The sequence below is a fragment of the Salminus brasiliensis genome, chromosome 8 (genome assembly GCF_030463535.1).
Source record: "Salminus brasiliensis chromosome 8, fSalBra1.hap2, whole genome shotgun sequence".
NCBI lineage: Eukaryota > Metazoa > Chordata > Actinopteri > Characiformes > Bryconidae > Salminus > Salminus brasiliensis.
In genome coordinates, this window is record NC_132885.1 from 39,075,317 (window position 1) to 39,099,030 (window position 23,714).

Here is a 23,714-nt window from a genome sequence, read left to right on the forward strand (position 1 = left end):
TGGGACGAGGAGGTTAACATCAATAAAGATCAACAAGGAAAGGGAAATGCTCGTGTGGGTGTGCTCACTCGTAACACAGCGCTTCGCCGTCCTCAAGGCTTTAAAACCTAATGAGGCAAAAGCTACCTTTCAAGATGAGATCCTTCAGCAAATAGATAAATAAATACTTAGATATTTTTCAGGTTTTGAAGCTGATTTTGAAGCAAAGTTTAATTAAATCTATATTTATTTATGTTTTAAATAGTTATTTATTTATATAAGTTAAAATAGTAAAATAGCCTCAAATGTATTGAATAAAATAAGCAAGTTAAGTAAAAAAGTAATGAAAAAAGTACAAAAAAAGCAATAAATTAAAAAATTACAAATAGAAAATACCTAAAAAGTAAGTAATTAAATAAAAAGCAATTGCTGAAAATTAAGTAATTAAAAAATAAAAAGTAATACATTAAAAAAAGTGAAGCAGGAAAAGAGGAAGGGTCTCTTCTTTTTTTTTGCACTGCGTCAGTGGGGGGAAACCTGGTGTTGTTTTGGTTGCGAAACTGTTTGAACAGCCAGTGACCGACGGGCCAATCACACGCTGAGAGCCACCGAGCATCTGCCGGGAGATTTGCATATTAATTGACCCATATTAACTCTCCTACACCCCCACCCTCACCCCTTAAAAAAATTAGGGGGAAAAAATCGATAGACTATAATAATTTATCGGCTTCACCGACTCTAAGTCCTCCCTTAGCTCTGCTCTCACCTGATGCAGGCTCTGGTAGCACGCAGGGAACATTTCTCAAGCTTCCTTTCGCGTGTGTGTGTTATTTTTGTGAGTGTTTGTGAGAGAGGAGACCCGAGTGACGGGGAGGCTGAGATGGAGGCCCGGTTCTTTATCTTCCTCACTGCAGCATATTGTGTTTTCCTTACGTTTTCCCTGCCTTTCCTGGACCTTCGAGGTAGCGCAGCGAGCCATTGTGTGTTTCTCTCACCAGTCCAGGGAAGGACGCACGCTCATGCGCGCACACACACACACACACACACACACACACACACACACACATACGCACGCACACACACTGTGAGGCTGGTAGAGGCCCAGAACAGTTGTCGAGAGAGAGAGGGGTAACATGTGCATGTGGTGGGGCACAGATGGTGGGTCTGGGAGGGGGGGAGGGAGGGGGAAAGGTGGGCCGTCTGGCGGCATGAGCCAACCTAGGAGCCCCCCTCTCTCTCTCTCTCTCTCTCTCTCTCTCTCTCTCTCTCTCTCGCCTCCCTTTTCTTCCCCAGCCTGTTGCATGGGGGTCCAGTAGACAAATGGGAGTTTAATTCAATTAGGGCCAGGCTACTGTTGCCTCCTCACGGCGGGGATAGCGGAGCACACACACACACACACACACACACACACACACATAAACACACACCTTTGTCAGTATGTGATGTCATACATATGTATAATATATTACATATATGTTTCATATGTGACCCATAGCAACAACTATATGTGTATATATATTATATACCCAGTATGTATTATGTTTATGAAAGTACATATATGTCATATAATTAGACCCATATGTATTATATATAAGTACCTATATGTACTAGTTATATACCCGGTATGTATTATGTTTATACAAGTACATAAATGTAATACAGTGTGACACATATGTATTGTAGTACCAAACAGTGTTTATTTAGTAAAAATAACTGATGTAAATGACCCCTACTTTTCCAGCACACACACACACACACACACACACACACACACACACACACACACACACACACACACACTAAAACACACACCATGACTCATCATTAGTTTACACTGAAGACAGTATTCCTCCTTATGTTTGATATATGCACTCGTTGTTGGGCGGTTTGAAAAGCTGCTGCTCTGCACAGTGCATTCACCCTCCCCACACACTCAGATACGTGCACACACTCACCCTCTTTCTCTGTCCCTCCCTGGCGCACTCGCCCCCGTCCAGGTTCACCGTAATGGTTCACGCATAGCTGAGTTTGCACTGAAGATCACAGCCAGCACAAAAGCGGCCTCTCTTTCTCTTTCTCCCTTTCTGTCTCCGGACTCTTTGTGGCCCCCCACCCCCCCCACCTTTTCGGCGGCTGACCTCTCCAGCAGTCGGCCTTAAAACAAACAGACGGCCTCCTCTCCCTCAGCCCACAGAGTAGCCATCACCGCAAAGTAGATCTCTCATTCACCCTGCACACCAGCTAGATATGGACTGAAAAACAGGATGGCGGCAGAGTTATATGCTGAGCGTATTGGTGTGTATTGAAAAACACACCGGTGACCCCTGGATTAGGTGTATCAGAGAAGGCTTGGCCTACTATGTATGTAATGACTGACATACATAGTGAATGGACCTTGTGTGATTCCTCTTCGTGCAAATAGCAAGTGAAGTTGCTATTTGAAGGCTGTTGGGGTCTGGGGAAAACCTTTAATTGATATAGAGTTATTGATTATATATAATTATTAATTTATTACCCGAGTGATTCTTCTATGGCATCTGAAACCCCACTTATGTCACCTTTATTTTCAACCCTTTTAACCCTATAGGCCTGTATGTGGCCCATACGTCAGTTCAGTTATCCTCAAACCCCAATAGGATGCATACTATTTCCATAGCATCTACTGAGCCATTTATAGTGAATCACATACTGAATCATTTGTAATAGCAACTGAAGCATTTAGCCTAGATAAGCCTAGAATCATTTGTAGTGGATATTGAATACACAGTAATTGTAGACAGTGAATCTTTTCTTTTAGATACTGAATCATTTATAGTAGCCACTGAATCATTTATAGTAGATACTGAATAACAGGCTCTTAAAAGAGCGCTGCGAATGTAACTCAATCTAGGCCAGTCTGGGAGGTGGAACCGTGTTGTACATGACAGCACCTTACCTAGGCTAATCAAATACGCATCAACACAAATCTTCCCACACCATCGCTGTCTTCCTCCTCCGCTAAACGCCGGCCGGCGTGATTTATGTGGATCATTTTCAGGCTGTAGCCACTAGGCAGCGACCTCCTTTTGAATGCACCGCTGCCTCACCTAGTCAGCTCCCATCCCCCCCTTTCTCTCCCCTGCTCAGGTGATGCACAGGAGAGGGAGCGAGCGAGAGAGAGAGAGAGAGAGAGAGAGAAGTGAGAGCAGTTATTTTCCACTGCCTGCCCAGGCTGCTTTCATTGCCGTAGCGGACAAGGTTGAGACATACCTGCGGCTGGCGTTTGATACGGATGTGTCGTTTGCTTTTCCTCGACCGCGCCTGTCTGGAATGGACGGATCAGCTCTTTGCGAGGAGCGAGACGGACAGGGACGGAGGGAGAGAAGAAGGGAAGATGGATAATGGATAAGATGGGACATGGTCAACCTGCGAATGGACGTTTGCCTGTATTGCTGGTGGTGTAACCTGTCCTTGGCTCGGGAGGCTTTGGCCACCTAGGCGCAATAATCGCGCACGGCGAAATGTCTGAACCCAGGTCTGGGTCGGCGTGTGACCGCAGCCGTCCAGGAAGGTGTGTGTACTTTTTATTTTGCTGGAGAATGGGGAATACACACACCCACGACATGCAGGAGACCACGGGACTTGGACAGACTGAGATAGGTTGCTCACTCACCTGTCCGTGAGGGTTAACAGATATGAAGGACCCGCAGTAGGATTCTTGCCTAAAAGCCAATCGGAAAAAGGGGTCGGGAACTTAGTCCAGTCCTACGGGAAAATAAACAAGGTATTTGGTTTAGACATGTTTGATGTCTTTGAAGGTTTTGCGGAGTGTGTTTTTGAAGATTTTGCGATTTTGAAGGTTTTTCGGAGTGTGTTTTTGAAGGTTTCACGATTTTGAAGGTTTTGTGGAGTGTGTTTTTGAAGGTTTCACGATTTTAAGGTTTTGCGGAGTGTGTTTTTGAACATTTCACGATTTTTAAGGTTTTGAGGAGTGTGTTTGTCGGGAAATATCAACAGAATGAGCCGCTGACTGCGTCTGTACAACTACTTAAATTGGCCAAGCAAGACCCCTTACATAGTCTTGGCAGTAGTACACTTTAAGACATATGTAGTGGCAAGTAAATAAATAGAATATTGGAGGGTATTTAAATACACACACATACACACTCACACACACGTGCCAAAAAATGTCTCTATCTTTTAATATTTTGATAAAAATAGAAAGCAAAAAACAAGATCATATGATCGGGTAGATTTGCGCATGTTTCAGGCTGCTGCAAGACTGAGAAGGGTGAGGTCCCTGTTCTCCAGAGACAGATAACAAGATGATAGGTGGGGTTACGCACAGAATGCAAGACAGCAAGGCTGAGATAGAGAGAGAGAGAGAGAGAGAGAGAGAGAGAGAGAGAGAGAGAGATAAAGAGAGACTGAGAGGGGGGGTAAGAAAGAAGGAGGAAGAGCGAGCGAGAGAGAGAGAGAGAGAGATAAAGAGAGACTGAGAGGGGGGTAAGAAAGAAGGAGGAAGAGCGAGGGAGAGAGAGAGAGAGAGAGAGATAGAGAGAGAGAGAGAGGTGGCCTCTTTGTCTCTGGGGTGAGCACAATGGGCCGTTCACTGCAGACATTACAAGGCAGGACAGCTGGCAGAGTAACAGGGTTGAAACGGCGGCCAATAGGATCGCAGAAGGGGCGGAGCACCACCGAGCGCATGCATTCGATTGGCATGTCACTACTTCTCATGCAAGAATGAGACACACAAGCTAGTTGCGACAAGTTGTGGCACACGTTTAGGCACATTTACAGTTTCGCTAGCTGGTGTTTGGTTGCACATTAAAATGTGCGCACACACACACACATGCGCACACACACACACACTCAGTCTAACACACACTGACACACACATATGCATACGAGCTCATGTTCCCATCACATCTGCTACCACACTGCCAAGGCCCATGTGACCTCAGAGGTAAACAGGGTGATGAATTGCTTTTGTGTGGGGAATGCTAGGTTTTTAGGACTCGGTCACACACACACACACACACACACACACACATACACACACACACACACTTACACACAGAGACAGCCAGAAAAGTATCCATTTGACATGAGTCAAAACATTTCTCTCCTCCTTTTTTTCCCGCCGTTCTTCGAACCCAAGCATTTTCCTGTTTCTATTTGTGGAGTATAATCATAAGGACGTGAAGCCACAGAGACGGCCTCTCTAATGCTGCGAGAGATAAGCGCTCTCGAAAACACCTTCTACTTTTCAAGCCGTGTAGCCCGCGCCATGTAATTTCGGTACTCTGTACTCTTCTCATCGCCTGAGGAATGAGAGCGGTAAAGAACGGAGAGAAGTGGAGGGCGCTTTGCTTGTGGCTGTGTGCGATGGTTTCTCCTAAAGTCAAACAGCTTAGCGGAGCCCATTATTAATATTCAACTGCCTGACCTCTGCGCCTCATTCTCTTGGTTCTTTTCTTTCCCATGCCGCCCCCTCTTTTTTTTCGGTCCTTATTTTCTCATTCCGGAGCGTTCCCACCATCAGGCCGTCCGAGTTTTCCTCTCCAAAGCTCAGTGTTTAGTGTCATACCTGAGAGAGCAGGGTTTCTAGAGCTGCCGGAGAGACCTGGGTGATGTTATTACTTGCTAGGTTGCGAGATGGAGAGGGAACAAGAGGCCGAGAACAAAATAGAGAGAGAGAGAGAGAGAGAGAGAGAGGAGGATCAAGAAGGAGAAAGCAGAATTATAAAGTTGCAAGATGTCCAAGGTATACCCAGACCACACAAAGAGCTTCTTATGTCTTACTTTCACCACTCCCTTAATGTCTCTCTCTCTCTCTCTCTCTCTCTCTCTCACTCACTCACACTTTTTCTCCTTCTCGCTTTCATTTGAAAAGGGATGTGTGTGTGGGGGGGGTGTCTTTACCCCCACCCTTCTACTGAAGTCGCCCCTAAATAATCCCACCGGTCACACCTCTTAGTAAGAAATCTTTTTGTCCCACGCCCCGCGCCCACCCCCTCTCCTACCACCATTCCACCTCTCCTAGCTCTTTTGGTATTCAGCCAGCGGCCACAGCGTTTCGCACCCATCCCTCCATCCCTTGGACCCCAGGACGGTTCCCCTTTTAATTTGCACCTGTTGCGCAGTTGTTCCTGGGCCTGGCAAATGCGGCCCAGCGCCGATCAGACAAAGATCATATTATGATCAGCTACGTGCCGGCTAATCTTCCCCTCCTCCTTTTCCGAGCTAGCGTGGAGGTGGTGGTCGTAGTGGTGGGGTGTTTTTTTTTTGTTGGGTTTTTTTTTTGGAGGGGGGGTGGGGGGTTGCTCCTGGGCTGTCTTTACCCCTGGGTGGGAACCTATGAGGAAAGGGGAAAATGAAATACACCCTCTTCGTGGGTATTTAGCTGAGAGAATGGGGTCTGGAGGTGAGATTAGGGGTTAACCCCCTAAACTGCAGGCTTATTAACGCTATGAATGGCTTGGTAACTACAATGAAAGTGATATGTTTAAAAAAGTCATAATCCATGGAACTAAACCCCCACAGTGTGGAGCTCAATTTTACTGTGTGTTACAATGATTGTAATCTTTATTAACCCCTTAAACCCCAGGTTTATCATTCCGTTATAATATCCGGTAACTACTATCAATTATTCTGCAGCTCCTTGTAAATGTAGTCTTTGATGTAGTGAAAAAATGCAGTGTTTAGATTGTGCAGTTTAGGGTTTCCAGGGTCGCAGTGTTTTTAGGATAAGACAACATTCACATTCACTAGGCCCCCATTTAAAAGCCAGCGAGCTAGCAAACAGCGCACTGTTGGGGGAGGAGAGTTTGTTGTTTTTGAGATGGAGGTGGAGGAGCGAGAGCGAGGACGGGCCTAACATCGGCAATTAGGTTTCACATCGCGCCATTAGAGCCACTTCCCACACACTCTGGCCGCTCTGGCAGAGCGCCCAGCAGATAAGGTGCTGGCAAGGAATCGCTGCATTTGGGCCTGCAGAGAACTTCAAATGAACCTTAGCGCTGCACCCCCGTTCCCATGACGTCAGGATCATTTGAACCGTAGCACCTCACCCGATTGATTCTGGACTCTTGTTTGGATATATATTATTTTTTCATTTCGCATAATCAAGGACTGTTCTGGACACCTCATTGGCTTCACCCCTATTAACCGCACTGCCATAACTACACATATTACCCTGCTGAATAACAAGCCTTACAATAAATCACTGAGGTCCCATCAAAACGCTGCATAGTCCAGGACTGGACACAAGCCGTCTGGAGTTTGCATGAACGGATAATGAACATGCGCTGTTTGGACAAAAGTACTGGGACACCTGCTCATCATGGATATTAAAAAGAGCTTTTCCTGCTTTTGTTGGAGTATCTGTCTCTACTGTCAAGGGAAGAAGGAGGCTTTCTGCTAGAGTTTGGAGCAGCACTGCTGTGAGGATTTGACGAGAGAGTTAGTGAGGTCAGGATGTTGGATGATCACCACCACCTCACTTCATCCCAAACCAACTCCCCAGCTCATCCTAAAAGTATTGGATGGAGCACCGTCCATCGTTCCAGAAAACGCAGTTCTTCCACAGCTTAATGCTGGGGAAGGGGGGGGGGCTTTATACCCCTCTAGCCCACACCTGGCATTGGGCGGCATGTTTCCAATAAGTTGATGTGTATCTGCTCCCGATAGTCCCATGTCCCATTCTGACTGACTGTACCTGACCTTTTCTGCAAGGACTAGACAAATAGTGTGTGTGTGTGTGTGTGTGTGTGTGTGTGTGTGTGCATCTGGGTCAGCAGTGGATGCAGCTTAAAGTAGCTGAATGCATTCAGCATTCATTAGAAGTGGTGTCCTCAAAGTTTTGGACAAATATGAATATATCCATGAATGAATATATACCCCGCTACGTATCGTACTGTATATATTTAAGCCACTTTTGCTTGCTTAGCTGAAATCCCAGACCAGGCATATTGTCGGGTCATGCATATGTAAACCAGCGCAGTGACAGACACAGCGCGGTGGCAGCATTCCACGCGAGTCACCCGGGTTCCGTCCGAACTGCGAAAGTGCCATGTGGACGATGATGAATAGTAGTCAATGAGAATAATAATCGCCTGTTGTTTCCTTTCTCTCTCTCTCTGCAGTGCTGAATTATGAAAGTGTGGTGGAGGCTGGCTCTGGCTCCGAAGATGAGGACAGGCTGCTGGGTTCGGAGGGCGAGGGCAGTCCGCTGGGTGTCCCCAGCCTGGAGGCCTCACCCCGCGTGGCCCACGCTCTGCTGTCCTGCCGCGGAGACGAGGAGGCCGAGAGCCGGGACATATGGCGCCACGAGGACCTCAACGGCACAGGTGAGGGGGGGGGTTGTCTTTAACCAACCTGTAGAAATTTGCAAATCGTCACTGTCACGTATTCTGCACTGAAATCTGCACAAATCTGCATCACTACAAATGACCTGCAGTGTTTTTTATACATTGACCTCCAATGAGAGACGCAAGGTTTTCGCGTAGACGAAAGTGGACACAGCAGACATTTCTCAGGTCTGTGGTTGAAGGCAATACACAATCGGCAAAGCCAGACAGCCATCATGAGTAGGAGGAAGTGGGCATGTCTTCTGTTTTCAGCTAAACTCATAGCTTACTCACATAACCTCAAACGCGTCTGCGTCTCAGCCACCTAGCCCAGCTTTTTCTGGCTCTGTCACGCGTTCACTCTTTCCTTCCACCATTCTCCCTGCTTCAGAGGCGATCGGTTTGAATGACAAGGCCCGAGCCAGCAAGGCTCAAAAGACAAATTCTTTTAATTAGGATCTGAGAGACATTATTTAGCGAGAGCCTGCCTGGCCAAGGGCTCATTAAGAGCGTTAAATGAAATTTTTAGCATTATGATAGCCATTTACATGCATAATGGGCTCTCAGTTTTCCGGGTCGCACTGACAGTTACAGAGTGAAGGGCGAGCTCAAGTGGGTCCCCCTCGTTTTACACCCCCCCCCCCCGAAACGCCCGACCCCCGGCGATCAGTCTCAGCTAATGACTTAGCCATGTGTGTCGCTTAACCCAGACAAAGTGTCACATTCCTCGAACAGGTTCATAGCGGCGAGGTGGCTTTGTTGCGCTGACTTTTGCAGAAAATAGACGGTGGATTAATGAACGTCATCCAAGCTCCTACATCCTAATTAGCGGCACCTTATAGAAACAACCGCTGGGCCGAAAATACAGCGCTGACAGCTCCGAGAAGCAGTCAGGTGCCTGAAATGTAGGCGAAGACGGAGCAGCAGCGGTTGGGCATTATCAAACGTAGCTTGCGAAGACTTGCATATGGTAGACGTGACACGTCTGAGTGTTGCATGAGTCATCATGTGCAGCTATACCAGCTTCCTCTTTCTCAGACGTTATTAGCTTAGTGCCGCATGTAGGACGCTGCAGCGCTATATGAAAACTTAAGTCGGCTTGTTCTGGAGATCTTCTCAAATCAAGCATGATCCGCTCCTCAGACTTCTGTCCATATACGTCAGTCCTGAGTGCTTAGATTTGGAGCTAGCTAGTTTTACCTAGCATGTCCTGCGCCAGTGCGCTAGCACCAAGATCAGCAGACAGAACCACATAAAAAAGCCACACTTTTTCTGTTCGCACCACAAGTGAGAAGAGACTCCAAGAGGCTCGAAATCACACTGATACCTCACCAAAAACTGAACTGCAACCACTACATGCAGAACTGAGCCACTTTTATTATGGCCATTTCGTCTCTCTCTCTCTTTCTTCTGTATATCTCTATCTCTCTCGCTCTTTCTTTCCAGGAAACCAGATAACAGGGCTCGTTTGCCTCAGCTTCCAGCGGCGATCGCAGGCACTTCACCCCAAAAACGGAAAAATATTAATAAGGGTGCCCCCACACGGCGCCGAGCCCGGCGTACGGCCCTCGCGTATCCTCGCACATGCTAGCGATGGCTAAAGGGGTTCAGCTTGCGCACCTCCTGGGAGAGCGCAACACTTTTGACTGGAGCGAGCTCGGGGAGAGAGAGAGAGAGAGGGGGGGGGGGGATATCCGTGCTGGCTCGAGGCCTTGAACATTTATCTGTACGGCGCAGAAGGAAAGCGTTTCACTCGCAGGGGTTTTTTGCTAAGGCGAGACCCCAATTAGCAAACGACTTGTTTGTTCCCAACTTTAAAAAGTGGAGTGATTCTAAGCCGACTGCGGCTTTTGTTCTTTTTTGAAGCCCCATCGAAAAAATATCCCTTCAAGAGGCGTTTTTTTTTCTTTTTCGTCCCCTTCTTCTTCTTCTTCCCCTCTTAAAGTTACTTTTTAGCAGCGAATTTGAAAAGCCGTTCTTCAAATAGGAGAGAGAAGTGAGAGAGAGCAAAAGAGAGCGAGAGAGACTTTCAAAAAGCTCTCAGTTGTCATACTCAGATAATGAGGAAGGAAGTCAGTCGTGAGCAGTTCAGAAATTAAACAGCACTAATGCCGGGGAGGTGTGGGGCAGTGTGTGGCAATGTGTGCCAGTGTGTGTGTGTGTGTGTGTGTGTGTGTGTGTGTGCGGGCGAGCGAGTGAGGAATATGGAGTTGTTTTCCTCTCTGGTTGTGGCGGAGGTGCCGCATATCCTCCTTTTGAGGGGGAAGCTTATGATACTTGTGACTGCCGGTAAGAGGTCACATGAGCCAGAGCAGGAACAAATACAATAGCAGCAGTATTTGAGCAACGTCCCTCTAGACCCCACTCCACTCCTCTCTCAAATACCTTGATTTGATTTCTTAAGCTGTGATTACGGAGAAGGGCAGCCCCTTCAGCTTGCTCAGGCTTGTTAGGCGGGCTCCTGGGGCGGGTAGCGGGGTTTTTGCCGTTTCCAGAGGCTCAGTCCACTCACTTATACACTTTCGAGGTCCATTTATGGCATTTCTATGGGTTCCCATATTAAAAACAGGCATAATTAATTTGTACACATTTATTTACATTTGATTTATGTAAATTAGCTCTGCTCCGGCCTTAGTGGAGCCCACTGGGCCTCTGAACTAGACCACCTGAAGGTGATTCTGACGTGAAAATGACCCTCAATGCTTCGCCAACCCGAAAGATGAGCTATTTTTCATTATTATTCATTGAATTTTGCTTTATGCAATATTTAGCTTTATTGAATATTTGCAGTTGGATTGTGGTCACAGTAGAAGTGAAACAAAGAAGATTCCTCAGCGTGTAGGGGAGCAGATTTGACGCTGCTGCTGCTGCTGATAGATGCTGTGTGGTCTGTCTTTTTGGCTGCTCTAGTTTTTGGTGGTTTGTTGTGTAAAGCCCAGCATTCTCTAATACTAACGCTGATCTCTCTCCTTCTCTCTCTCTCTTTTCCAGAGGAGAGGAAAGATGAATACAATCCCCTGAGCCCTGACGTCTCTCTCCACAGAGCTGGAAACGGTACAGGTGAGCCCACGCCTCCGATTCGAGCTCAACACGCTGCGTTTTTGTTTGCCGTTGTTCGCCGGGCTGCCTCGGCGGCCAGCAGCTATTTTTAATCCCACAGAGCGCTCGAGCTTATTCTTGGAGCCAAGTTCTTTGCTGCCCTTATTACTTTTTGTGCATTAGACGCACCATTTGCAGAATCACTTTTCATCAGTCGTATTTTATTTTATTTTTTTCAGCTAAAAAAAAAAAAAAAAAAAAAAACAACAACCCAGAATGCACCACTTTGGCAAATTAGAACCCAGGCTTTCAGATCTGAATCTGAGTCATCGATGCGTCCATTTATTGATTACGGATTCAAATGTCGGCCGGCCAGGTGGCTGTAGACTTGTGACATTTGGCCATGTGTGCGGGAGTCTGTGCGTGTGGGCACACACACTCACAAACACACACACACACACACATGCATTCACTCACAGGCATGCAAGATGATGCTGCCGCACGCGTGTCAGGAGGAGATGGAAAGTCAACATTTGTAAGTTGAGCGAGAGTGCACGGCAAATCACATTTCGCCACCAAATCGAGTTTGGTGACCAAATCGGATTTGTTCATGTACTTTCCAATTGGTTTACAATGAGACAATAAAATTTTCATTTGCTTGCTCTCAGGCCCCTGCTGCCTGCCCTTTCGTCAGGCCTGCCAAAGACAGAGTTTTATCCATACTTTTAAACAGCTAACGATTTCTGTTCAATCACAGATACACTCCAGCTTCACCCCGACACCATACAGTTTTCTCCTTCAGCCGCAATCCCCACTGCATCGCACTGTTTACCGTAAAACCTTATTCCGGGCAATTATACATAACGCATGGCTCGTGATTGGATTTGGGTCTGATTTTAAGTATACGATGGGCCATGCAAAGTGAGATCGGTTACCCAAGCGAGCCTAATTGCCACATAAACCAATTATCCACAATGCTGCAAATGTTTAAAGCCCTTTCCAACATGCAAGAGGGCGCTTAAAGGGTGCTCGATGATCGCACTGGCTCCTATTCGTCTTTGAAGTGGCCATTACACTGTAACTTAAATAAATACTTCCACCTTTAAAGGCTTCCTAATGGTTCCTTCCCCACTCCATCACATTTAGAGCAGGCGACTCTCTCTAACGTCCAGATGGGGCTTTTTAATTCATTTATTTATTTACTTAAACCCCCCCCCCCACCCACCACCACCCACTCATTGGGTTCGTTTCTTAATTTTTCCTCCTCACTTCCTTTGTGCAGTTAAGGGCATTGATGCCACTTCGGAGTTGGAGAGCTTCTTCGCTAAGAGGAAGCTGGAGGACAGCGAGGGTCACCCAGCCAGCATCGCTGAGTACCTGCAGCGTGGGGATACAGCCATAATCTACCCAGAAGACCCAGAGGAGGGCACAAGACTGGGCACCCCCGAGGCCAACGGGCAGGATGACAACGATAACGGTAAGAGTGTTTTTGCTATTCTCAGGAGGCATGACCAGTTAGAGGGATGAACCTGGCAGCTAAATGTCCAGTGTGACCAGCAGCCCCTTCAGGACGTTATGTTTGATTTCCAGGGAAAAAGATCTACACATTCGATCCGCACTCAAAATGGTGACCTGTGGCTAAACATGGTGCCCATTTGTCCAGCCAGCATTTGCTGATCTTTCCATCCTCTCCCCTCCTTCTCCCCTCTCCTCTCGCTCTTGTCCAGATCTGGCGCTGAGGACGCCAGATGACTTCGCCCAACTGTTGACCTGCCCCTACTGTGACCGGGGCTACAAGCGGCTGACCTCCCTCAAGGAGCACATCAAGTACCGGCACGAGAAGAACGAGGAGAGCTTCCCCTGCCCGCTCTGCAGCGACACCTTCGCCTACCGCACGCAGCTGGAACGCCATATGGCCACCCACAAGCCTGCCAGGGACCAGGTGAGCCCATATTTCCTCGCTCTGACCCCTTCCTCGTCTCAGCCCTGTTTAGCACATTAATGCGTTTCGGCGATTTGTGTCGGCTAATTATTTCCAAACAAACCTGATGAGGAAAATGAGAGAAAGGGAGAGTAAAAATAGGCGAGGACAGGGCGATTTCGCGGATGTTAAAGCGTGTTGAGGGCTCGCCCGATCTCAAATGTCATGTCCAATTAAAAAGGAGACGTAGATATTCGGGATTGAATAAACATCGTTAAATTGACGTTCTTGTTTCAACAGTTTTAGAGAAGTGAAATCTGAGAACATGCGTCAGATTTCTGTAACAGTAGCAGTAGCGATGGCTGACCGCCTGTCCACGGAAGGGTCCGGCGTTCTCTATACGTTCACCCTTAACTTTAATTAGCGAAGGAATGGGTTGTAAGCTCGTTTCTGGCTCTACTCTTCTCACATGCTGAGCATGCCTCTCCGGAGCCTCCTTAAAATGCGGATCTTTTGCACCGAAGCCACAGCTGTGCACGGTCGTCCTCCCCTGTGTGTCCGCCCACGGTGAGGCATGTGTGGGATGTTCTAGCACATTGAGTTCTATAGACTTTCTGCATCAGCTGCTGCTGGAGTGGAATCAAACTCCAAACATGCGCCCGGCACCAACATTAGTTTCGGTCATTCTCGCCGGTCTCAGGGCAGCGAGAGGCCCTGTGTGACTGAAAGGCGGTTATATGGGCTGATTTAGGAAAAGAGGGCCGTTCAGAGCCTTATTCTTTTTAGGTGGAAGGTCTGTTTTTCGTGTGGCAAATGAGTTCAAGCGTCTAATTGGATTATAACAGGATATCTCGCGTTTAGGCTGCAAACTTTGAAGCTCTGACTTTAGCCACATTGCTAAAAAACCAAATGGACTACCCACCTTGCCCTCTTATCTGTCTTAATCTCTCTCTCACACACACACACACCTCTCCAGACTGACTTAAACGTGTCCAGATGGCTTTTCCTCCGGTGATTTAGCGTATCCTAATCCCTAAATGACTTTAAAAGTTTGTTTATTTGCTCTCCAGGAATGTTTTCTTGAACGGATTTGGCTGTGAAATCTCAGGTTCACCTTGGTATCGTTGCTTTACCGCGCACGCCTATAGTCGCGTACACGCTTTGCAGTACGTACAATTCCCAGAGCTACTTAAGAACACAGTTATCAGATTATACTCTCCCGCCAGCGATGAACTTTCGGAGGAGTGAATCCTGCGCATCGGTGTACATTTTGGCGGTCAGATGCGCACTCCTAGACTCCCACATGTTTTTCGCAGACCTTTGTGTCTGTGAGTGGGGTGTGAGAGTGAGCACTGTTGTTTTTGTTGTGCATCTGGGGCCCACATTTGAATTTCAAATGCAGGAAGAGCACCTACGTCTAACTTCGAGCAAGCAGATAGAGACTCAGCCCACACTCCGCTCTTTAAATCTAGTTACAAAACCTTTGAAGATTATAGCGCGCTGCTAGTTGGTCACATGTTAAGAATATGAAAGTTTCCACTAATTAAGCCTTTAAAATCAATTACTTCAAGGATTACGGGCTGCTTGTACTTTAATTGCAGGAGAGCCGCTATGACACATACCTTAATTGACACACCTTAATGACATTACATGAATCTGCAATGGTCCTTAGGTTTTGATCATCTATTTTTAGCCTTCCTTTGAACCCCGCAGGCCAGTTACGGGGCTCGGCATGGAAAAGCCTGTGGCTGAGGCCTTTATATGAAAAATAATTGACTCAATCCCTGTCTTCCCTTGTAGCCTCAGTTGCTGAACGACGGGGCTGGCAACCGCAAGTTCAAATGCACAGAGTGTGGAAAAGCCTTCAAATACAAGCACCATCTGAAAGAGCACCTCCGCATTCACAGTGGTAAGTGGTGAACAATTTGTGAGATCTAGTCTAGCCTAGTCCAACCCTATTTATTCGTTACTCGGGCTTAACTACGTTTTTAATATTTCGAATATTGTTAATCAAATATCGCTTAATCATTATAGGCATTTTAATGTGTGCCGCCATTAGAGATGTATGTCAAATAGAGACAACAGCAGTGCTCCTTATATGAGATTAAATTTTCTATTTTCGTCCCTCAGGCGAGAAGCCATATGAATGCTCCAACTGCAAGAAGCGATTCTCCCACTCTGGCTCTTACAGTTCACACATTAGTAGTAAGAAGTGCATCGGCCTCATCTCTATAAATGGACGGGTACGCCATGGGGTCAGCGCCAAGGCCGGCTCGTCTCCAAACTCTGCCGCCTCATCACCGGGCAGCCCTGCTCTGGCCCAGCTCAGGCACAAACTGGAGAACGGCAGGTCTTTGGGCCTACAGGATACAGCAGTCCACCCTGATGTAAAGGCTGAGCCCATGGACTTCAATGAGTACCGTCTTCTGTTGGCTTCACAGGCAGAATTCGGAGGGTCCGGGGCTTTTCTCAATGGCACTGGCCGTGGAGGAAGCCCCCTTGGGATGCACAACTCATCTCAGAACCCCCTGCAGCACCTTGCTCTGGGACTGGATTCTCATCAGCTGGGCTACCCAGCCTTGAGCAATAACCTGAGTGAGGTTCAGCGGGTCTTGCAGATTGTGGACAACACTGTGTGCCGCCAGAAGATGGACGGCAACCCTGAAGAGATCTCTAAGTTGAGGGCCTACATGAAGGAGCTGGGCTCCCAAATGGAGGAGCAGAAGCTGGCCCTGGCCTCCCAGCCTGGGTTCCCTGGGGTCGGACACAACAGTCCTACAAAGAGCATCATTGACTACACACTAGAGAAGGTCAACGAGGCCAAAGCATGTCTGCAGAGCCTAACCGAAGATTCTAAGAGACGGGCTATTGACATTAAGAAGGAGAGGCCCAGTCATGTTATGGATCTTGAACCTGAGGAGAAGACACAGGAGAGGGATGGCCAGTATGTGCCATTCTCATGCCAGTACTGCAAGGAGACCTTCCCAGGTCCTATTCCCTTGCACCAGCATGAGCGCTACCTTTGCAAGATGAACGAAGAGATCAAGGCAGTTTTGAAACCTAACGAAACCCTACCAGCCGGTCGCAGGGGGATGTTTGGCACAGAGCAGCAGGCTGTTATGGTATCCTCGTCTCTGCCTGATAGGAATGCCACTAGCCCAGTAAACCCCTTCAAAGATCACATGTCGGTACTGAAAGCTTACTTTGCCATGAACACTGAGCCCAACTCCGAGGAACTGAGGAAGATCTCCATGGCCGTTGGTCTCTCTCAAGAATTTGTGAAGGAGTGGTTCACGCAGTGGAAGGCTCAGTCTCTCCACGGCATGTCCAGGAAAAGATCTCCACCCCCTGAACGGAGCAGTGGTGACGTCAACCACGGCTTGGCGAGGGAATCGGCACTTGCTAGGTCGCCTGCTTCCCTTGGCCAGTATGGTGACTCCACAGCTGAGCTCCATGGTGCCACCAACGGTGACGCAGGGCACCGGCTCTCCAAACACCACCAGTTTACGGGCATCAGACAGACCAATGAAAAGCCACTCGACTCCGTGGACCACTTGAGAGGCGAAACGCCCTCTCCCTTGAATCTTTCTTCTACATCATCGAAACACTCTCACAGCAGCTCGTACACCCCCAACAGCCTCGCCTCTGAGGATGCCCATGGCGAACCTCTGGACTTGTCTTTGCCAAAACACTTCTCCAAGGCAGAAAGAAGGCCCAAGCCAAACGGTTTCAACATTGACCGTAATGGTGACCCCGCAGTAAGGGAACAGGGAACCGAACCCCTGGACTTAGCCCACATCAAGAAGGAGTTCAACGGGTCCAACAGCATGGGCCACGAAAGCCAGCTGGACAAAAGCTCCAGCCCAATCTTCGGTATCAACCCTTTCAGTGGCGGCCCTATGTACACCTCGCTACCAACTCATGGGGCGTTCCCACCGCCTACTTTCATGTCCCCAGCACAAGCCAGCATCCCAGGACTGAGGCCTTACCCGGGACTTGATCCCATGAGCTTCCTCCCACATATGGCGTACACATACGCTGCAGGGGCGGCCACATTTGCTGAAATGCAGCAGCGACGGAAATACCAGCGGAAACCGAGCTTCCAGGTAAATTAGACCTCGCACTCACGTCCCTGTACACCGGGCATGTTATTCACCTTTAGACCTGCGGTCTAATGCTAATCTGTTGACCAACATGTCCAATTGAAAAAGCCCATATGTTGCTTTTTTTGGAGACGTGTACAGGCGATAAACGTCTTACACAGGTTGCAGAGATAAGCTCTGTCCAGACTTGGGATCAACCCCACCCCACCCCACCCCACCCCGAAGAGGCAGGTGCAGATTACTCCCCTAAAAGTCCTGGACCTAAAATCTGTCTCTCTTTCGTTCTCTCTCTCTCTCTTGCAGGGGGATCTACTGGACAGCACAGGGGACTATCTGTCAGGGCTGGAGGACCTGACAGACAGTGAATCGCTGCTTGCCCGGAAGAAGATTAAGAAGACTGAAAGTGGTATGTACGCGTGTGACTTGTGCGACAAAACATTCCAGAAGACCAGTTCCCTCCTAAGACACAAATATGAGCACACAGGTATATCACATTTAGACAATTCTTTTTTTATCCTCACCCCCAAAAGTTACCCCCCCCCCTTTTGCCACATGTTTATTTCCCCCCTTCTCTTCTTTCATTCTTTGCTTTTCTTTTTATTAAAAGACCTTTTTCCTCATTTTCCATTTATTTAGTTCTCCATTTAAAACCCATGACCAACGGTACAATGTCTTCTTCCTTTCGACAGGCTTAAGACTAACGATCCAGGGCTTGAATTAGCTTAGTTTGGAACTGCCGAGTGTTCTGCAGTAGGTTGCAGGGCTCGAACGAAGCATAGGGACCTATGATCCTTCCATAGGGAAGGCACGCTTATACAAGTGAACAGCGAAGCCTGTGATTAACTGAGCTAACGAGCAAGCTAGCATGCCACAGCAAGCCAGGTGCATGCGAGCCTAATGTGTGTCTGTGTGGCATTTGGTTGCCGAGCCATGACCTCCCCTCCTGGGGGACTCCTCTCTTTCACAGGCTTGCATCATACCTCATTCGCATTCCTCCCCAGGAACGCAGGGCGAGGAATCTGCTGTCTCGTTTATTTTTGAACTTGATGAGGGAAGGTGGGGACAGGGGTGTTGGTGGTGGTGGTGGTGGTGGTGGTGGTGGGTGTGGGGCTGGAGATGGTCATCACAAGCATGGCAGCTATGGAAGGTGCTGCAGGCATTCCAGTGCTATCTGTGGCCAAGAATACACTACAGCCGCTCATGCGTTCGAAGCCAGTCGCAAATGTGAGCGTGGGATGTGTGTGTGTGTGTGTGTGTGTGTATATATGTGTATATAGAAAGCGGGTTACAGCTGAAATGACCGAATGCCAAATGCCTTCTCCATTGATTAGCCTCTGCCATACTGTATTTCCGTGTGCTCACGAGGCACAGTGGCTCCCGTTGAGTGAGGGCAGCGCAGGGCCGGCAAAGAGTTTCTTCCTCCCCCGTCCAAGTCCATGCTGCCGCAGCATCACGAGGCCACCATCTGATCTAAGCATTTTTTAATCTGGAGACATGATGTCATAAAAAACTCAGTCAGGGATGCTGACCGCCTCGGTTTCACCTTGTGCGGCATGTCGCGATAATCACCTGATCTCCTTGGCTGCGTCCAGCACAGTCACAGACGGCCTCAGAATAGCTCCTGGGGAGCGTGCTGGCTTCCCCCTCGCCTCCTTATCCTGTTTATGGTATAATATCAGAAATAAACCCTAGATTTTAGAAACCACCTGTTCATGACAAAACCACTCCTCTCTTTTTTATTTTCATTTCTTTGCCATGCACTCTATTTATTCATATGACAAAGGAGGGTCAAATGAAAAATGACTGTATGTTTGTTGGATTTTGTATTACAGTTCAATTGCTGTCAAAAGGAAACCTTAAGTCTCTTATAATATATTATCTTCTCAAATGGTTAATGATCCTCAAATGGTAGGCCCCTATCACCGGGAGATCCCAGGTTCGATCCCTGGTGATGCCACAGCCATCCGTTTTCCTCCCAGAACTGGTAGGATTGTCAGATAGGGTCCTGACACCCCCCAAAAACCAGAGCTGCGAGATTTCCTTCCGACAGCGATGTCAGGTTGCACCAAGCTGTGTATTGCTAAGTGTTGCAGTGCCTTTGTTGAACCCTGTGGTAACCCGTGGCCTCCTCTTCTGTTCTTGTGTGTGCGCAGGGAAGCGGCCTCACCAGTGCCAGATCTGCAAGAAGGCCTTCAAACACAAGCACCATCTCATCGAGCACTCGCGCCTGCACTCGGGCGAGAAGCCCTACCAGTGCGACAAATGCGGCAAGCGCTTCTCCCACTCGGGCTCGTACTCGCAGCACATGAACCACCGCTACTCCTACTGCAAGCGGGAAGCCGAGGAGCGCGAGGCCGCCAAGCAGGAGGGGCACGACGCTGGCAGCGGCCCGCTGGAGCCCACGGAGCTGCTGATGCGCCGGGCTTTCCTGAAGGGCCTGGGGCCGCTGGGCTTCTCGGACCCGGAGGACCAGGGCGAGGATGTTCCCCGGGCGGGGGGCGTCATCCTGAGGGACGGCACGGAGGGCGGCGCCAGGGAGGTGGAGAAATCGTACCAGGAAGTGATTGACAGGCAAGGGGTGGGGTTCAGGGAGGATGAGGAAATGGAGGAGGCGGCGTTGGAGGAGGCAGAGGAACGGGAGAGGTTGGTGGGCGGGCGGAGCCCGGACGGGACAGTGAAAGGAGGCAAGGAGAACGGAGCGTTGGGTGGGATGGTGGAGGAGGACGAAAGCTCGGAAGAGAGGAAAGTGGGAACGGATCAAGGCAAGGGCGAGAAGGACGAGGATGCCGATTAACTACTACTGCGATTTGGATTAAGCTTCCAGCGTTTGTTTGTTTGAGGTTTTTTTTTGTTGATGTTCGTTTTCTTTTTTGTTGTCGTCATTTTCGTCTCCTGCTCGTATCGTTTCCTGTTTCCTTTCCCACTGAGGGACTTTGAGCCAGATTCACTTTTGTGACCACACTGCTGCCGTGTCTCGGCCGTCCAGCTCCGGGTCCCGAGCCTCTCGCTCGGAGACGCGAGACCGACGCAGACACGTCGACTGCGGTCCAAAACGAGCGAACAGACAAACAAACAAACGGACAAACACAGACGTCGAGCTGGACGAGACTGTTCTCATTATGCAAAAAACAAACAAACAAACAAACAAAACACAAGAGTGATAACGATGTTCGTTAGAAAATAAGAAGCGAAACTGAAAAGGTTTCCGCAAGTGTACAGAGTGGAGCGTGAAGGCTGTGTGGTGCTTATTTCCGTAACCCCTGTGTTTTTATCGTGGTCACAGCACAAGCCTGGGAATTGCACTCCGATGAATTACTACATTAAATAATAATTAATAAAGAGGAATTAAAAAAAGTACTTTTTAGAGAGAAAAAAAAGAGTAAGCATCGCCTATATGTACTTAAGTACTGCGCTTGAAGCCGCAGTAGCGTGTCAGTGTTATGTTTCTTTGTCACTTACTGTGATATTCCTTGGTTTGTACCTTTTTCTTTCCTGACCAGCCACTCGTTTATCTCGGTATTTTAAGCTTTTTTATGAAGCGTGCGTCTTTATTCAAACAGTACCTGTATGGTTCTTAACCCTACAGACAAAGAGTCTTAAAAGTTGGACTAAAGTGTTGGGTATGGGGGCACGGGGGGCACGGGTGGGCTGTGTTTAGGGTGGTTGGGTGGGGGTTGTTAGGAAACAAGGGTAAAGAGACTAAAAAAAAAAAACGTAAAAGATTAAAGGACGAAGGCTCCATTCTGCGAGGCTTCGTCCGGCACCCCTGTATGTTTCTTTCTTTTTTGGTTAGAGAAAAGCCTTATATGCAAACCCTTTCCACCTGTGTTTTCTGCAAGTGCCATCCTTGTACAGCGTCAAAGCGGAGTCGACTCATGTTCTCTTTGCACCTGCTTTAGTATTAAATGAAAAATAATCCACGTCGATGTTTGAATTACCTTCGTCAGTATTAGTATAGCTAGACTTCATAGTTTACATATTGTTTGTGCAATTTTCTGTATTTTTTTATTTGATTATTTGGATTATTTGGATTTTTTCGTTCAAGACCATCTGTCAGTATTACCTTGGTTTTTGCTTTTTTGTTTTTTTTTTCTTCGTTTTTTTGGTTCAGTACAACAAATTTCAATGATTTTTATTTTAAACTACCATTTTATTTATGTGACTCATTTTATATTTCCTAATTATATTTATTTCATACTGTAGTGTACAGTATTATAGTTCCTCAATATAGATATATTTTAGTAAAAATGGATCCTGACAAGTGAATATTGGAGCAAATTTTACATTAAGAGAGCATTTATTGTATCTGGAACGATTGCTGTTAATTGTTCGATTTACTTAATGTACCTGATGAAGGAGATTCTACAATTTGGGAACTTTTGATACGATATTGTGAAAACACTGTATTTTTGACTGAGAAGAACAAAAAAAAATTCCACTTTATTCATTATTCTGTTTTTTTCTCTCTCTCTCTCTCTCTCTCTCTCTTCTTTTTAGCTAAAGAGATGAAGGCTGACTGTGGTTTAATGGGATTCTTGAAATGTCTGTTAAAGTATAATTTAATTTTTTTTTTTTTTTTTGTATTTTCTCTTGGAAATGACCTTGCTCGAATAAATGTAGCCCAATTTAATTTTGAATACCTGCGTCACACTTCACTGACCCGAGTTTCGCGTCAATTCCGTCAATTGCGGCCTAGTCCGTCACGGCACCATCAGGGCGTACGCGCTTAACAAAGCCCTGTTTAATGGGCGTGTGCTTGATGTGGGCACGGACAGTGCAATTACTCCGAGTCCGTAACGTACATCAAGCCCCGCTCCTAATGCCATCCGCTATCACCCCCTCTCTCTCTCTCGCTATCGTTTTCACCGCTATCATTTAATTAATTAGAAGAACCTTTACCTTTTGATGTGAATTATGCGTAGCACATAATCCACCTTATCAAAGTCTCTCTCCCTGCGATATCCTTCCATTAGTCTCTTTGAAGTTGAATGATGTTGGCTTGAGCTAAATTAGCGGCGGCTGCGGGCTGCCAAACCGCCCGCCTGTGAAGGCTCGGCGTCGGAAACTCGGAGGAGCTCCATTAACCATGACCTCGCTAATTTTCCCGACTCCCGTATTCAGCTCGGGTTTCATTTTCAAGGAACTGTTCGAGGCGCTCTCCTCCCTCCAGGGGGACGTGCCGCATATTTCATTTCAGAAGTTAACAAGTCGGAGTTGACGAGGCTGGATGTGCACCCATCGGCCAGAACTGTGGCGGCCAGACGACTGACTGGGCCAGAACATCTCCCAAACATCAGGCAGGTCTCGTGGGGTGCTCCCGGTATGGAGGGCTCTAGTGCTCCAAGGAAGGACAGCCCAGAGCTCATTGATGCTAATGGAGGCCTAACCTCACAACTTACTAGTAGACTTCTAGCAGGATCGCTAACATTAGTCTTGGTGCCAGATACCACAGGACGTCTGCAGAGGTCTTGTAGAGTCCATGCCAAGCTGTTTCGGCAGCAAGAGCGGGACCTAAACAGTATTAGGTTGGAGGTTTAATGGTAGGGGTGATCGGTGGTCTATGGACATGGTATCTACACAGGGTTCAGAGGGTATCTTAATACCGTTGGTTCTTTAACTTTCCATGTTGAGACAATCGGAACGGAGAGAAGCTTTGATGGGTTTATTAAAATGTTGCGTTGACGGCCACATTCCTAATTTGTGGAGTAGGTGATTTTGCCTCCACCTTTATTAACCCATCCATGCACTGAACACACACATACAGTGAACCAGTGAGCATGCAGGCCTAGAGTGGTGGGCAGCTGGGAGCAACAGGGAGCAGGGAGGATGAAGGGCCTTGCTCAAAGCATATAACCCAGTGCCCCCTTCTGAAGCATCTCAGTTGGTCCAATGTAAAGAACAGCTGCCAGATTCCAGTAAAATGATTTGAGTGACATCATCATATGTAATCATATGTAACCTGATTTGATTGGGTCACCGACTTACCCCAAGAATTGCCCAGTGAGCTAAGAGGCTAGTGTCGCTAACCAACGCTAGAAGTCAACAGTCACCCAGTTTATTTCTGTAAACACATACCATACATACCAACCTTCTCAGACCACAGCCAGGTCTTCAGGCCTTCCTCGATGAGGTTCAGGACAGCATGGCTTACTGTGAACTGTCAAAATGATCAAGCCTGCTGTGAAGCTGTGTAACACCAGGTCTGTTAGACCAGGGAGGGGTTTTTCATGTTTGTAGGTCACAGTAAGACACGGTGTGTCTGAAACCACATCGACTGTCTAGTCTAGAAGAGCTGGATGTGGTTTGAGCAGGCTGAGAGATGTGTGTGGGCATGTACATACA

At 47.7% G+C, this 23,714-nt stretch overlaps 1 protein-coding gene across 4 annotated transcripts in view; it reads left to right on the forward strand.

Annotated features, from left to right (window-relative positions):
• The window catches only part of zeb2a (zinc finger E-box binding homeobox 2a), a 58,539-nt gene extending 36,530 nt beyond the window's left edge, over window positions 1-22,009 (forward strand). For 3 of the 4 annotated variants that reach the window (XM_072686561.1, XM_072686562.1, XM_072686559.1), the window contains 8 exons: window positions 8,106-8,309; window positions 11,301-11,369; window positions 12,631-12,825; window positions 13,076-13,290; window positions 15,070-15,178; window positions 15,400-17,375; window positions 17,676-17,856; window positions 19,526-22,009. In XM_072686561.1, coding sequence (XP_072542662.1) covers window positions 8,106-8,309; window positions 11,301-11,369; window positions 12,631-12,825; window positions 13,076-13,290; window positions 15,070-15,178; window positions 15,400-17,375; window positions 17,676-17,856; window positions 19,526-20,166 — 3,590 coding nt within the window. In that variant the 3' untranslated portion in view covers window positions 20,167-22,009. The remainder of the gene's footprint in view (window positions 1-8,105; window positions 8,310-11,300; window positions 11,370-12,630; window positions 12,826-13,075; window positions 13,291-15,069; window positions 15,179-15,399; window positions 17,376-17,675; window positions 17,857-19,525) is intronic. The other variant, XM_072686560.1, reaches the window with a different exon arrangement.
• The last annotated feature ends 1,705 nt before the right edge of the window (window positions 22,010-23,714 follow it).